Raw genomic sequence first — 14,157 nt, 5'->3', positions numbered from 1 at the left:
AAGGTAAAACTCTTCTTTTATTTTTTCAATATTTTAGATGGCTAAGATAGACTCACTTAGGTTTGTCTCTGTTAATATTTGTGGACTGAATGATATCTCTAAAAGGCAAAATGTTGCTCAGGGGTTGCGCTCTCTAGGGGGCAACATTACCTGCCTCCAGGAAACCCACATAGAGGGTTCACAGAAACACCTATTAGACACGCTAGGGTTCAAAGTCGTAGGGGCTACCACACAGGGTGCCAAGACAAAAGGGGTCAGAATCTTGGCGGACAGAAGACTCTCTCTTAGCAATCCTCGGGTTAAATCAGATCCATTGGGCCGATGGGTAATAGCTGAGTGCCACCTCTCCTCCAACTCTCCGTTTACCCTCTGCTCACTGTATGGTAGTAATGTAGATGACCCAGGGATTATTAACATGGTTTCAGGGGAACTTGCCCACTGGCCCACTCCCATCATCCTATGCGGCGACCTTAACATACATTTGCCCTCTGATTGGAAAACTGACAGTAAATGGAGATACAAAGGCAGAAAGCCCCGAGTATTCCAAGCACTAGTTAACTTAGCCCAGATCCATGGGTTGAGTGATATCTGGGCCAGCTTAAACCCTACGCAACCTGGCTACACCTTTTTTTCAGCCCCACATAATACTTTTGTTAGATTAGATTATTTTTTTGCTTCATCTTCACTGCTTAGCAATTGTACCATAGACACTGCACCTCGTTTTTTGTCAGATCACAACCCTCTTATAGTAAACATTAAGGGATTAGGGAATTGGAAGGAGGCACCTAGATGGAGCTTCGAGAGAGCCCTGTTACAAAACACAGACTACAGGACACATATGCAAGGTTGGATTCAGGAATTTCTGGAAATTAATATCGGAACTGCCTCCACGATGACTGTCTGGGACACATTAAAGGCTGGGATCAGGGGCGAAACCTTGAACTTCTCAGCAAGGAAAAACATGAAGGAGAAGTTGTTAATTAGTGACCTACAGGAAAAACTAAGGATAGCAGAAACAAATCTGGTCCTAGTGGTTAAGTCTGGACAGGATACCGAAAACGCCCAAAGGGAGGTAGTCCTTGCTAAAGCAAAAGTTGGAGCAGTATTTGCGGAAAAAACGGCAGCTAAGTGGGCAACTTTGCGGGAAAACAATTACGAATGCAGTGACTGCATTGGGCATCATTTAGCTGTCAAAGCCAGGCAACAGTCCACAAGCAATGAAATACATGCAATTAAATTAACCTCAGGGAATGTGACTAATAATCCTGATGCAATTCAGAAGGGATTTCGAGATTTCTACACCGAGCTATACACTGAGGAGAACCGTAGCGTGGCAAGCTCACTCAAAAGCGAGATAGCTAGCTACTTAAGTGAAATAGATCTTAGACATCTTAACTCTGATAACAGCGAGCTGTTAGAACTCACTCCAACCTGGGACGAAGTTATGGAGGCTCTAGCTAGCTTACCAGATGGGAAAGCTGCAGGAATGGATGGCATTCCTGTAGAGTTTTATAAGATCTTCGCCCCTCAAATTAAATCATTTTTCACCGATGTAGTAACATCTATCTTTAGTGGGGCTTCCCTCCCTCCTTCCTGGTCCAATGCTAGAATTTCCATATTCCCCAAAAAGGATAAGGCTCCACTAGAGATGAGTTCCTATAGACCCATCACACTCATCAACTGTGACTCCAAAGTCTTTTCTAAAATACTGGCATCCAGAATTTCCTCTGTGGTTGAGTCCTTAGTTTCAGAATGGCAACATGGCTTCATCCCTAAAAAAGGCACCACGGAACACGTCAGGCGGGCCATTACCCTGTTTGACGCAGCGCAGGTAGCAGGAGACCCGATGTCACTAACCTTACTAGATGCTGAAAAAGCTTTTGACCGGGTCTCCTGGCGGTTCTTGTGGGCTGTCATGGGTAGGATGGGCTTTGGGCCTAGACTTACGCAGTCAGTACAGGCGCTATATTCTAAACCAACGGCTTGTGTCTCCATTAATGGGAGATTTACCGACCAATTCAACATCTCCCGGGGCACCAGACAGGGTTGTCCTTGCTCCCCTCTGTTATTTGCTCTTTACCTAGATCCATTCATCAAACAAATTGAAAGGAATCCCGCCATCCTAGCAATTAGCATCCAGGGCATTAACATTAAAATCATGGCTTATGCGGACGACTTGGCTATAACATCCCCTGACCCCGAAAACGCCATACTTGCACTAGAGCTAGAGGCACAAAAATTTGGGAAAATCTCGGGCTATGCTCTGAATAAAAATAAAACCCAGATAATCATAAACAGGGAAATCACCTGGACTGATGCTAGGATAGTGCCAAAAGCTAAATACCTTGGGGTTCTTATATCTGCTAATATCGACAAAATTGTAACCGATAACTTAGCTCCTCTGGCTGTAGAAACCAAGAAGGCACTCAAACAAATTGACAATCTACATCTGACACTTGTTGGGAGATGCAATGTTATCAAAATGACATATTTTCCTAAACTTCTTTACTTCTTTCGTACTGTACCCCTGGAATTCAGCAAAGCTAATTTACAAAAATTCCAGCAAATATTCACGCAGTTTATCTGGGCTTACTCACAACCAAGGAGGGCTTTAAGGCAACTATCTCTTCCCAGAGAGCGGGGTGGGTGGGCCTTCCCCAATATTATGCTTTATTATTGGGCCGCAGTCTTGCAATACAGCTCTGAGCTGGTGAGGGAACCCCCCCTATTACTAACATCTGGCCTATCCTCGCCTTTCCAACTTCTACTGTGGGAAGAACACTGGGGCTGTCTCCTCCGAGAGACTTCGTTTGGATACTACAAACTTGTGAGATTCAAAACGTTAATGAACTCATATATGGTTTTCCGTAATATCCGCAGAATATTTGGACTGGGAAGATTTAACTTTTACTCTCCCATTATGACAAATTGCAATCTTCCCGCTATTTTTGGCAGGTCTTATTTTTTAGATTGGCACAGGGCAGGTATTACGAAACTTGGGGATCTCATTACTAGCGATGGAGTTAAACCATTCACAAACCTGCAATTTAAATATAGTTTGAAAGACCAAGACGTTTTTAAGTACCTATCCATATCTAATTTTCTTTCCGGAAAGGTTGGGGGTAGTGCAGGGTTCACGGAAGTGGAACTTCTTAACAAACTACGTGACAACACGGCCCCTCGGATAGGTCTTTTGTATAAAATACTAATCGGACAAACTCCAGATGACCTACCAAAGATTGCCGATAAATGGTATACTAAACTTGAATCCTCACACAGTACATTCTTCAATTCCTTAGCACTGTCTCAAAATATTCTGCTGTCGGCCAAATTACAGGCACAACATTTTAAAACTGTTTTTTTTCTCTACATTACCCCTAGCAAAATCGCGAAATGGGGAGTTGGCAAAGGGACATTATGTCCCCGGTGTTCTGAGTTTGGGGTCGACTCAATTCACATCTTTGCAGTTTGTCCTAAACTCGCCCCAATCCTCCTCAAAATACAAGAATTTTTAAGGGAAGTCACCACTCAAATTATTGTGCCAACCCCCACTGTCATCATGCTGGGTACTCAGTCTGAAACCACCAGGATCAAAACTGGGGGTTTAATATTCATTGCAATGGCAGTCTGGAGGATCTGTGTAGCTTCAGCATGGTTGGATGCTGATCCCCCACCTTTCTCTCAGTGGCTGGCCAGACTAGTGGCCACTTACCATCTAGAAAAAGCAGTATACGCCAGGCAAGGGCGCAAAAATCGGAAGAAGGGTTTGGATGTGTGGGGAAAGTTTACATCTTGGTTAGAGCAGTCGGGTTAACCCGACCTGTGTTCTTTCCCTTGACTGTTTTCTTCTCCTCACTGTTATACTCTCTTTTCTTTGGTTTATTTTTTTTCTCAGTATCCGCCCTTCTTTCATTATCCTTTCTCTTCTCTTTTGATTCTTACCGTGCTATTCTCTTATGTTTACCCTTTTTTTTTGTGCCATTTGTCTCGCTGTTTTACAGACTGGGGGTTGGGGGGAGGGACGGGCGTCTTGAACGTCATACCTCTGTAATATTTTCTGTTATGACAAATAAAAAATAAAAAAAAAAAAAGAGAGGAGGCTTACCAACACATATATAAAGAACGAAAATAAAGAGCAATGTGAGACAGTATAACTCTTTGCTGGCAGGGTTTTGCGTTTACAATGTTTATTTTCACACGCTGGGTAATTCACTGGTAGATGCTTGCATCTAGGATGGGCCTGCAAGGGTGAGATTGTCTCGGTACTTGTCATTGTGAAAGTTTTTTTATTGACCAACACTGAAAGAAGTAAGAAATGCTGTGTTATCCCCCCATTTTTTTTTTGTAAAACCTTTTTTATTGAGAGAACAAACATCAGCAATGCAATGATATCACAGAGGGAGCAATACGATAGGCATCAGCGGTATAGTAGGTAAACTACAGAATACAATCATACATGATGGAAGGTCTAGGGTGATGGGGGGGTCATCCATTGTGGGAGCCAAGGGAGGCTGACATATTTCTCCACGATAGGAGTTCCACAGGTCCACACACAAGACCATTTTTTGGGACATCTACGAGCTACATATACAGTCTGGTATCCCCCCATTTAACATTTTTATTTGGTTATTGAAAGTAAATATTCTGCAAATGAATTCAGCACTGTGAACTTACAGAAAATAATTCACAGTTAAGACATCTTTTCTGTAAAATACGACCTTTGAAATAAATCTGTGGCAAACATTCAATAAGAAGTTTTACCCATGTAATTAAAATTATATGTGTGTGTTTTTTACGTTACTATATATAGATAGAAATATATACATATAAACGTCTTGGTGAAAACCTGCGAGTCGAGAGCTGTCATTGCGTAACTAGGTAATAGGGCTCTAAGAAGGCTTGTATGTAGCAACATGGGAACTGGGTTGAGCAGATAAATTCTGTTTTGAGCCATCATCTGCTCATCCACTTAGATCGTTTTAATTGAATGCCTGTTCATATCGAAAAAGGGCACGGTCTTCAGAAGTTAAAAGGAGATGCCTTTAAATGTCATATTTAATGAGAAGACCCAATTGATGCAAAGTGTCTCAAATAGAATGAGGCTGTGTACTCCACCAATATTTCAGTTAAAAGAAAGTCTTGCACAGTTTGCATGTACAGGGCTGCTACTAGAGTCATTGTACGAAGAGAGAAGTTCTTTGCAATACCAATGCCACCAGACTAACTTAGTCTGAAAAGTATTTAAGCCTCTCCCAACAACTTACAGTTTCGTAGACATATTGTGTCTCTCTCTTTTTGTTAACCATCTCATCAGTCTCCAAATAGTTCCTCACAAAGACAGCTATTTGAGTACAAAATCCAACGTCTCCAGCGTCTGCTGGTGGTGCTCCTACACCACTAAATTCCACTGTGTAATTATATCGCTCAGCAACATTCGAAGACCTACAATGAAAGCAGGAGGAATTTAGAGGATTCTGTCTTAATGTAACATTTCAGATATTAACAGGTGACAAAAATAAATACAATAATGGAGGTCAAACGTAACTTTACAAATAAAATTGGCCATTAAACCTACAGAAGCATACAGGACCTAGCAAACAAGGTAAACGAGGATTCAAGTAAATAAAAGACAAGGGTTTGGCGGACCTTTGGATGCTGGTTGTTATTGTTGTAAAATAATGTTCGAGAAGGTTCCATATGACTGAACCTAACAACATGAGTTTATGTGAACAGATACTAGTTACACACACTTTAACACACTGCTCTCCACTGGGGACCTGAATGCATGCCTGCATCATAAGTATGCTTACATACCATACCGCCTCTCCACAGCTTTAGTTTCTTTCTGCACAGGAGAAAAAGAACAGTGAAGCCTAGAGCCTGGTGGTGTGGGGTGCAGAAGGTCGGAAGACTTCCAATATCTTATTTAACTGGATAAGTAACTAGGGGCCTGATGTACAAACCTATTTCGCCGTCACAAATGCGATTTGCAAAATAGGTGCATTGGCAACAGCAAAATAGGTTTTAACTATGTATTAATCCCATTTTAGAAGTCAGTAGACTTTTACCGACTTCTAAATGAGATAGGAGTCACTTCCAAATTGTGTGTCAGTACGTGATGTATTAATGTATTACGACCATAATGTGGTTGCAAATCATTGAAAAATGACTGACTCCTGAGTTTGGGTGGTAAGCCATTCACAAAAGGTAGGGGCTCAGAGTGGCAAAATACCCTAGGAATACACAATTCCAACGTGTTTCGCCATTGTGGATTATATAGACATCTATCCAGGGGTGATTTTGGAGACAACTATTTATTAGCTTGGTCAACAAATAAAAACCAATATAATACCATAGGTTTATTTTTTTTATAGAAAATTACACTAAGTGTTGTTTAACCACTTCAGGTGACAGTGGTATACTTCAGGTGACAGTGGTATGCTTTAAGGTTGCGGATAATGACCCCATGCATTCATGTACGCACTCCCATTAAAAGAATGTACAATGTAGCAGCACACTGATGCACGTGTCCAGTTACTGAACAAACGTTTCGCCTCTTAAAATCAGACTTCTTTGCACAAAAGTGGAGGAGTTCTGCAGTAAGCACCACAGACAGCATGCAGAACTAGCTTGTTTTTGCACAACGATGCTACCAGAAAGGCATTAGCATAATACCTGATGAGGACAGACCTGATGAAGTGTCAGTGCCACCCTAGCCCCAACAGGTAGTAAGAATAGCTGCAGAAGGAAGACAATAAAGGACTAAAATCACACACCATCAATTCTGAAGAAAAATTTTATTTTGAAAAATATTTTCTTCTAATTACATAGTTGTCAAACAAAATAGATACCTAATATATATATCAATATGTAATATATACAGAAAAAAAGAAAAGCATAACATCTTATTGGAAATATCGACATTTGTTATCTAAAACTTACAATAACGAAATTCACATATAATTGTTCATTGTTTCTAGCGTCGTTTAGAACCAATTTGGACACCTGAAAACATACGTTCTTTTAACTGTTCAGCACTATGAGACCTTGTTCGCAGAAATGTTTTTGTTTCCGACATAGATGCACAACTAATTGTGGAAGCTACTTCACTTTTCTATGCAGGAGTACTGATATTACTGATGGTAATATGAATATTATGGAGTGTCTGCAGTGCGCCGGTCATCTGCACCATTCCTTTAGCAACATCGCTGCTGCAGTGTGACATTTAATTTTTTATTTTAACTCTGCGCCGTCATAGTGGAGCTAGATGTGAGTCCTCTATAGATCTCACATGAGGATTAATAGTGCTAAATGAACAGGTTACTCATCTTGAGTAACGCTTTTTCTGGTTGATACTCTCTCTATTTAACCACAGATTCCTCACCATATTACTCCCCACAAGCACAAAACTGGATCCGGAGATGTTTTAGATAACTCCTGTGTGGCAGCAGGTGGCATCGTGCAGCACTGTCGGCTTAATCCCACCTAGGAAGTGATACTCGAGTCACAAATAACAAGCATTTTCAATGCAAGAGGTCTCGCATTTGCGAGCGTTTAAGCTATTGGCGATGAAAATTATAATGCCTTTTATTTTTGTGTTTTTAAAGTAACACATATATAAAAGGCATTGTGTTTTCAATGCCAAGAGCTCAAACTCTCGCAAATGCGAGACCACTATAACGGTGGCCACGCCCCTTCTTTTAGATCCAACTTTCCTTCTTATTCCGTACATACCCGATTTATGTTCTTGGCCCATTGTGCAGCTCTGTTACTCATTCTCATCTTAAAGTCCACCCACTCTGACATCTACCATATTTTTCTCGTTCTAGGAAGCCAGGTACTCGGTATCCATTTGAATAGAAATCTTAGGTGTCAATAAAAGTGTATCGACTCCGAATATAGATCTAGTGCATTTTTTTAAAAAACATATCAAGGGTCGTAAGCAGCTAATCGCAGTGTTTCCGACTGATAAAATGCTCAGTGCATCCAGTCCCTGGTCTCTTTGGACATGTGAGTGCCCTGTAATTTTGGTTAAGATGGGAGATAGTTCCATAGTTCACAGAATACCCTTTCCAAGCCAAGCTTTCACATAGAAAAGTATTCTGCGCATAGTCTTCACTTAAGACCAGATTACAAAACCAGACAGTGATAAGAAGGCGAGGGCCTGCAACATGTATGTGGGCCATTTCTGGAATAGAGATTTAGGGCACAGGAGCCTCTGGATAATTAACATGCTACCTGTTCCACCGCTGACTCAACTCTTAAGCAACAGCAACATTAGTCAGATTGACTATTTATTAAGAAAAAGGCAATGTATGCACATTTGACAAACACCGCCTTGCTAAAAGACAGATGGAAAGTAAGGATAGATGCACGGAAAGCTCTAAGTCTTACTACCTTCCCTACTTCTCCCAATAAACCATAAAAACAGCAGGAGGCATGTTGTGAATTTAGGTGGCTCTTACCAGACGAAAAAACAATGCACTCAAAAACACCCACACAGCATATTAGGGGATATCAAACATCTGGCACTGCACAGATATGCCAATATCACGGGGCTCACAACAGCATACCCCTGCCCATTACTTTGCACACCAGGCTATCAACAAAACATGCTACACCCAACTCCATGCAACCCACCAACACAGTCCGTACTAGTAAGTAGATGGAAAGCTCCCCAAACGACTACAAATGATGTATTCGCTTTTAAACCCAACCAGACTGTCTATATATGAGCATCCTCAAACTAGGGCGAGAAGGTACCAAAACCGGATGTGCAAACCCATATTAATGGCAGAATGCACTTCGAATAAATAAGTCTAACATGGCATAACAAGTCTATGCTGTGCCGCATGCATATAGTGAGTTTGGTCAAGTGTGGCCCATTGAGCATTCAGTTACATGGATAGTGATCAGCTGCTTCTTGCAGACCGCCATTCCTATATTAGTAGTGAATTAATTGGTGCGCAATCTTCATTCACTGTTTGTGACCTCCTTGATCATACATCAGGCCTCTAGTGCGACCAAGCACGGTGTATGAGAGCTGGAGCAGTATCCCATATTAAGTGAAAACAATTAAAGAACAAACTGGCAGCTCTGAGCTACATATTTGTCGTATGTGGTTCCCCTAATTAGTCTGCTTTAATGTAAAGTGCATTGTGACCACCTAAACTGGATAGTGATGAAAAGTGAAAATGATTAGAAGTGAGCGAGGCACTGAAAGCTCGAGCCATACGTGTAGCTCTGGCTCTTGGACCCTCTGGCCCAAAATGAGATTAGCCTTCATGTGGTTTCTGCCTGCCACCCGTGCTCCACCCTCCGGCGCCAAGTATTAAAGACAAACATTCAACTTTCATGTAAAACAGAAGAGAAAATGGATACCTGTCTAGTGACTGAACTGCACAATGTGTAAAGAGAAAGCCTGTGATCAATCCCAGCTGCCCAGCTTGCAAATTGTGTGACCCAAGCCAAAACAGTTTAATTCACACAGCCTCCTGTTTCTTCATCATCGCATATTAGAGCACCCTCAAATAAGTGAGTTTAAGGTGTGCGTTGTGATTTATTACACTATGATATTGCTACGTCTGTAATAAAAATCAAGTCACTTGCCATTTAGGTTCTATGTGACAAGTGCTGTGCCGCATAATTCACTAATAACACTGTCATCAGGAAGGGGGCACAGGAACGTTCTAAGTTTATATTGAATACTGTTCAGTTTTAATAAATTCCTCTGAGCGTGGAGATATAATATGATATGCTATGTTGAAAAGCTTCAGCGTTTTAAATAAAGACACTTTGTTTTAATTTTGAGGAGACTGTCATATTTTTAGATCGAGAACTGCTCTGGGGTTGATCTGGGGTAGTTGAGTACGGGGGAGAAGCCCCGCCCATCTTTTTCATTGGCTTGTGTCTTTGTCATACATAAATGCTGCCTTCCGATTTGTTTATTGGCTTGTTAGTCCCTCCTTATGACACCATGTCGTCATTTGTCAGTCAGTCAAAAAACTTTATTTCGGCCACAAGGGCCATAAAAGCAGAATACAATACAACAATTTATATGTCGAAAGCAAGAGCAGATCACATTTTAACCACCAAAACAGAATAAAATAATCAAATTAAAATTTTCACATTATTAAAAATTGGTGGAAAGTTTCCTACGCTGAAACCATACAGCATTAAGAAAGCGTGAAACTGCGAACACAATTGGGGGATGGGTGTCGTATTTTAAAACTCGCAGGGCATTAACACAATCTCTAAAACCAAGGTTCCTACAAATCGATTTTACCCAACGTTTCCTATGGGTAAGGTACGCAGGACAAACAAAGAACACATGAATTTCATCCTCCAGCTTGTAGCCACATGCAGGGCATGAAATACTATTCTTAATGTCCCATCTAGAAGTGAAAGACCTGAGTGGTAAGGTACCCATTCTAAATTGAACATATAATTTCCTGGCTAGAGGAGGGAAAATCAGATCCAGGAATAACTCCCTCCCATAGTTCGGTTTAATCTGGAGAAACTGTTCGGTCAGCCTGCCTATGTTAGGATCCATGTGCAGGCGTGTTAGATGAAAGTATCTTAGTTCTTCAGCAAGATTGGTTTTAGAAACAGATAGGCAGGAAGCTTCTGGGGTATCCCAGAGTTCCCTGCGACCAATCCTGAAGCAAGTTTCCCTAACGTGAGTTAACCAAGGGATCTTCATGTGTTTGAGTGTAGGCCAGAGATCCAGAAATTAATCTCTGAAAATTTCGAGGTCTGGATTGGACCATAATCTCTTCCAATATTGGACAGGCCGGGCCACCACCACTTCTTCAATGGGAAGCAGTCCCAGATCTAATCTAATTGGGACCAGCGGAGTACTAGGGGGTAAACTTAATAGTTTCCTGATAAAGGAGTTTTCGACCCTCATTAGACTATCTATTTGGGAGTGGCCCCATAGTTCTGCTCCATAGGTAGCGGCAGATCGGGCTTGAGTTTTAAAAATTTCTACCACTGGGGCCGCTGGTTTAAAAACCGTGCCACTAAACAATCTAGCCATACCTCCTGTAGTTTGGGTCAACTTAAGTGTAGAATTGACCACCTGGCCTCCCCAGCCAAGATCTTCCTGGAGTGTAATCCCCAAGTAAGTGAACGTTTTCACCCTTTCAAGGGGGATACCATTCAATACTGGGCTCGGGCGGGTACTTTTAGGAGGGTTGAGAATCATAAATTTCGTTTTGGCTAGGTTGATCTCAAGGCCCCTGTCACCACAGAAGTCAACGAAGCCATCTAAAACTCGCTGAATTCCCATGGGAGTGCGTGACAACAACAGGGTGTCGTCAGCAAACATTAGAGCAGGAACCTTGCCCGATACAAGCCTAGGGACGTCAATGTCTTTGAGGGCTAGAAGGTGTTTTATGAGTCCATTAATGTATAGGCAAAACAACGTGGGAGCTAGCACACATCCTTGTCGAACTCCTCGACTAACAGGAAAGCGGTCAGAGAGTTCGCCATACTTCCCACATCTAACCTGGGCGAAATTGGCCTTGTGTAAGTTCTTCAAAACATCCAAGAGATAGGGGGGAATGTTGAGCCTTTGCAGAACGGCCCAGAGCTTTTCTCTCGGGACCAGATCAAAAGCTGACCTTAGATCAACAAAAATGAGGTAGAGGCTGCCACCCTCTACTCTCACAGTCTTCCAGAATATAACCTGAAGACGAAATATCTGGTCAAGGGTTGAAGTACCCTTCCTGAAGCCGGCCTGCAAAGTGCTTAAAACGTTATTTTCTTCTTCCCAGGCCTGTAATCTATTCAAAATTATGCGCCCGAATAGTTTTTGGGTCGTATCAATTAGGCTTATCGGGCGATAATTTGAGGGCTGTAAAGGGCAGCCTTTTTTGTGAATAGGCACTATCTCCGCGCCACGCCAGGTTACTGGTGGCTCTGCACCATACAAAATGGAGTTAAAAAGGACACATAAGTAGGGAGCCCACACCGTAGGTTCAGACCTAAAAAGATCGCTAGGGATTTTGTCCAGGCCCGGCGCTTTGTTAGGTATGATGTTAGACCTGGCACCTTGGCGTGAGTCTCCCTTCCTATTTTTGTCGCTGTGCCTCATGTGTTTTTATGGTGTTGGCCGCTCAGCGCGCTGTGCCACTGCCAACCAGTGTCACGGTGCGAGTGCTCCCTATGTAAATTGTATATGTTGGTTGGATTCCATGATTGGACTGTTTGATTTACTGTCAGACCCCAGTAAAGTGCGCCGGGGGCGCCAGGGCATGTAAATGCGAACCCCGCTGGTGGGCTTGCAGCACTGGTTGTGCCACCCACAGAAGCGGCCGGTAAAATATATCTAAGGTCTGCCATCGCAGAACCTGCGTGCAGTCTGGTACTGACACGCCGACCGACAAGTGCCCACACTTGCCGGTCCCTGAAACCTTCCCTTAGCTGCATATTAGTCACCCCTCTGGTAGGCCCACGGGCAGGGTGCATTGTACGCCTAAGGTAGGACACGCCTGGATGCGTGGCATGTCCTAGTAGTGAATTACCGCCATCTTGTTGTTCACTACTGCAAGGCTACCCTGTTCTCATAGGCCAGTATGGGCGGCCTGGATTATTACACCTTATGATCCTAACCGACCCAGGGAACATGGTAGGAGATCGAGTTTAGTATGCCTGAACTCGGAATAATAAGGTACATCTTTTCGCAAGGTTTATTTTAATATTCCGGGTTTGCAAATGCCGCTTTTAGAAAGTTGGCCTTTGCTTGCCTAAACCTTTCAGCCGCCTCTGCGTGTTGTGTATCTGATGTCTGGCTGGTGTGAGTGACAGGGCTGGGGGAACCCAGATGGGCAGGGCTAGGCAGCCTGGTATGAATAGGACGATCAACAGGTAGATGGGTGGGAGGAGTGCTCCTAGGTTCTGAATAGGACAGTGCTCCGCTACCTCGATGCCGGCTCCACCCCCTGTGGAGCGTCTGATGACTCTGCCCTGCACTCTGAAAGGAGAAGCCTGCATCACGTAAACAAAGTGCTCAGAAACCGGACTGAACTAGGCAAGGGCCCCCCTGGCCTGGGAGAACAAAAGATTTGTGGTATAAATGGAGGAGCCCTGCTCCTAAGAAACTAGATCCGCTTTTGACCAAGAAGAATCTCTGCCTGAGGAGGAGGCACCGGGAAAGCTGTAGGAGGAAGACTGTCCCTATCCTGGGGGATTGGCCTGCAGTGGTGACCTTGCTGCCAAAGGGGAGAAGAGAAACTGTTGCTGAAGACTTTTACTTTACTTTTACTTTCAAGACTTGTGCTTTTCCAAAAACGATCTCCAAGGGCTTGGAACTGAGCTTGCCCCCTGAACTGAGCCCCAGGACCATTGGGCTCTACCTGATCTTCGCTCGCCTGCTGCTAGACCGTGGTGTCCTTTCCCTCGCCGGAGCTGTGACCCTCGTGCCCAGCCCCTCCCTGAGCCGTGACCAGGACTGCTTAGCCGCCCCCGCCTTGGGAAGAGCCTCGCTCGATCGGAGCCGCTCCCCCTACGCCGTGCTGGGCTGCCCCGTCACCTCGCTCGTGGAGGCTCGCTGTGCACCTTCACCCTCCCGCCGGAATCGGCGTTTGTGAGCATCTCCAAGCCTCGGACGGCCCGGACGCATCGGCGTGCCCGGCTGCCCCGCTTTGTTCACCCGCCACCTGCAACACCCCGCTCCTGTCGTGAGCCTGAAGATCAGACCCCCCCATCGTGAAGTGTGGGAGCCCCGGACGCCGCCTCGCTCTTCTGTCGAAGAGCCGCTGAAATCCCGCACCCGCCTTTGCGTCAAGAAACAAGGTACTGTAACTACGAACTCGACCGCGAGCTCGCATCGGATCCAGGGTCCGCAACGTTCTTATTTCCCTGTCATCTGCTGTGTGCTCCCCGGGCGCTGCCTCAGCACGAAGTGCGCTGAGGCCTACAGTTACCTTGTGCCCGCCTAAAGAACTTTCCGTAAAACCAAGAGAACTTGACCGTATTTCCAAGAATTGTGGCCCCATCAGTTCAACGTTACTGGGCCTTGTATTTGAATCTGCTGAAACTACATAAAAGCTTATTTTTATATACCTCCTGATTGGTGTCCGTTTGTGGTGCATGCAAGGGGTTTACTGTATGTGTAATTGCATTTGCTTAACCGTGTACGCCTGAGACTTAGCC

At 43.8% G+C, this 14,157-nt stretch overlaps 1 protein-coding gene across 10 annotated transcripts in view; it reads right to left on the bottom strand.

Annotated features, from left to right (window-relative positions):
- Positions 1-14,157, bottom strand: part of HENMT1 (HEN methyltransferase 1) — a 660,905-nt gene that overhangs the window by 6,529 nt on the left and 640,219 nt on the right. For all 10 annotated transcript variants that reach the window (XM_085602234.1, XM_085602229.1, XM_085602237.1 and 7 more), the window contains one exon: positions 5,265-5,442. In XM_085602234.1, the coding sequence (XP_085458360.1) occupies positions 5,265-5,442 (178 nt within the window). The remainder of the gene's footprint in view (positions 1-5,264; positions 5,443-14,157) is intronic.

Source organism: Triturus cristatus, chromosome 4_2 (assembly GCF_964204655.1).
Source record: "Triturus cristatus chromosome 4_2, aTriCri1.1, whole genome shotgun sequence".
Taxonomy (NCBI): domain Eukaryota; kingdom Metazoa; phylum Chordata; class Amphibia; order Caudata; family Salamandridae; genus Triturus; species Triturus cristatus.
Note: the sequence above shows the minus strand (reverse complement) of the source record. Positions and strands in the feature narration are given on the sequence as shown.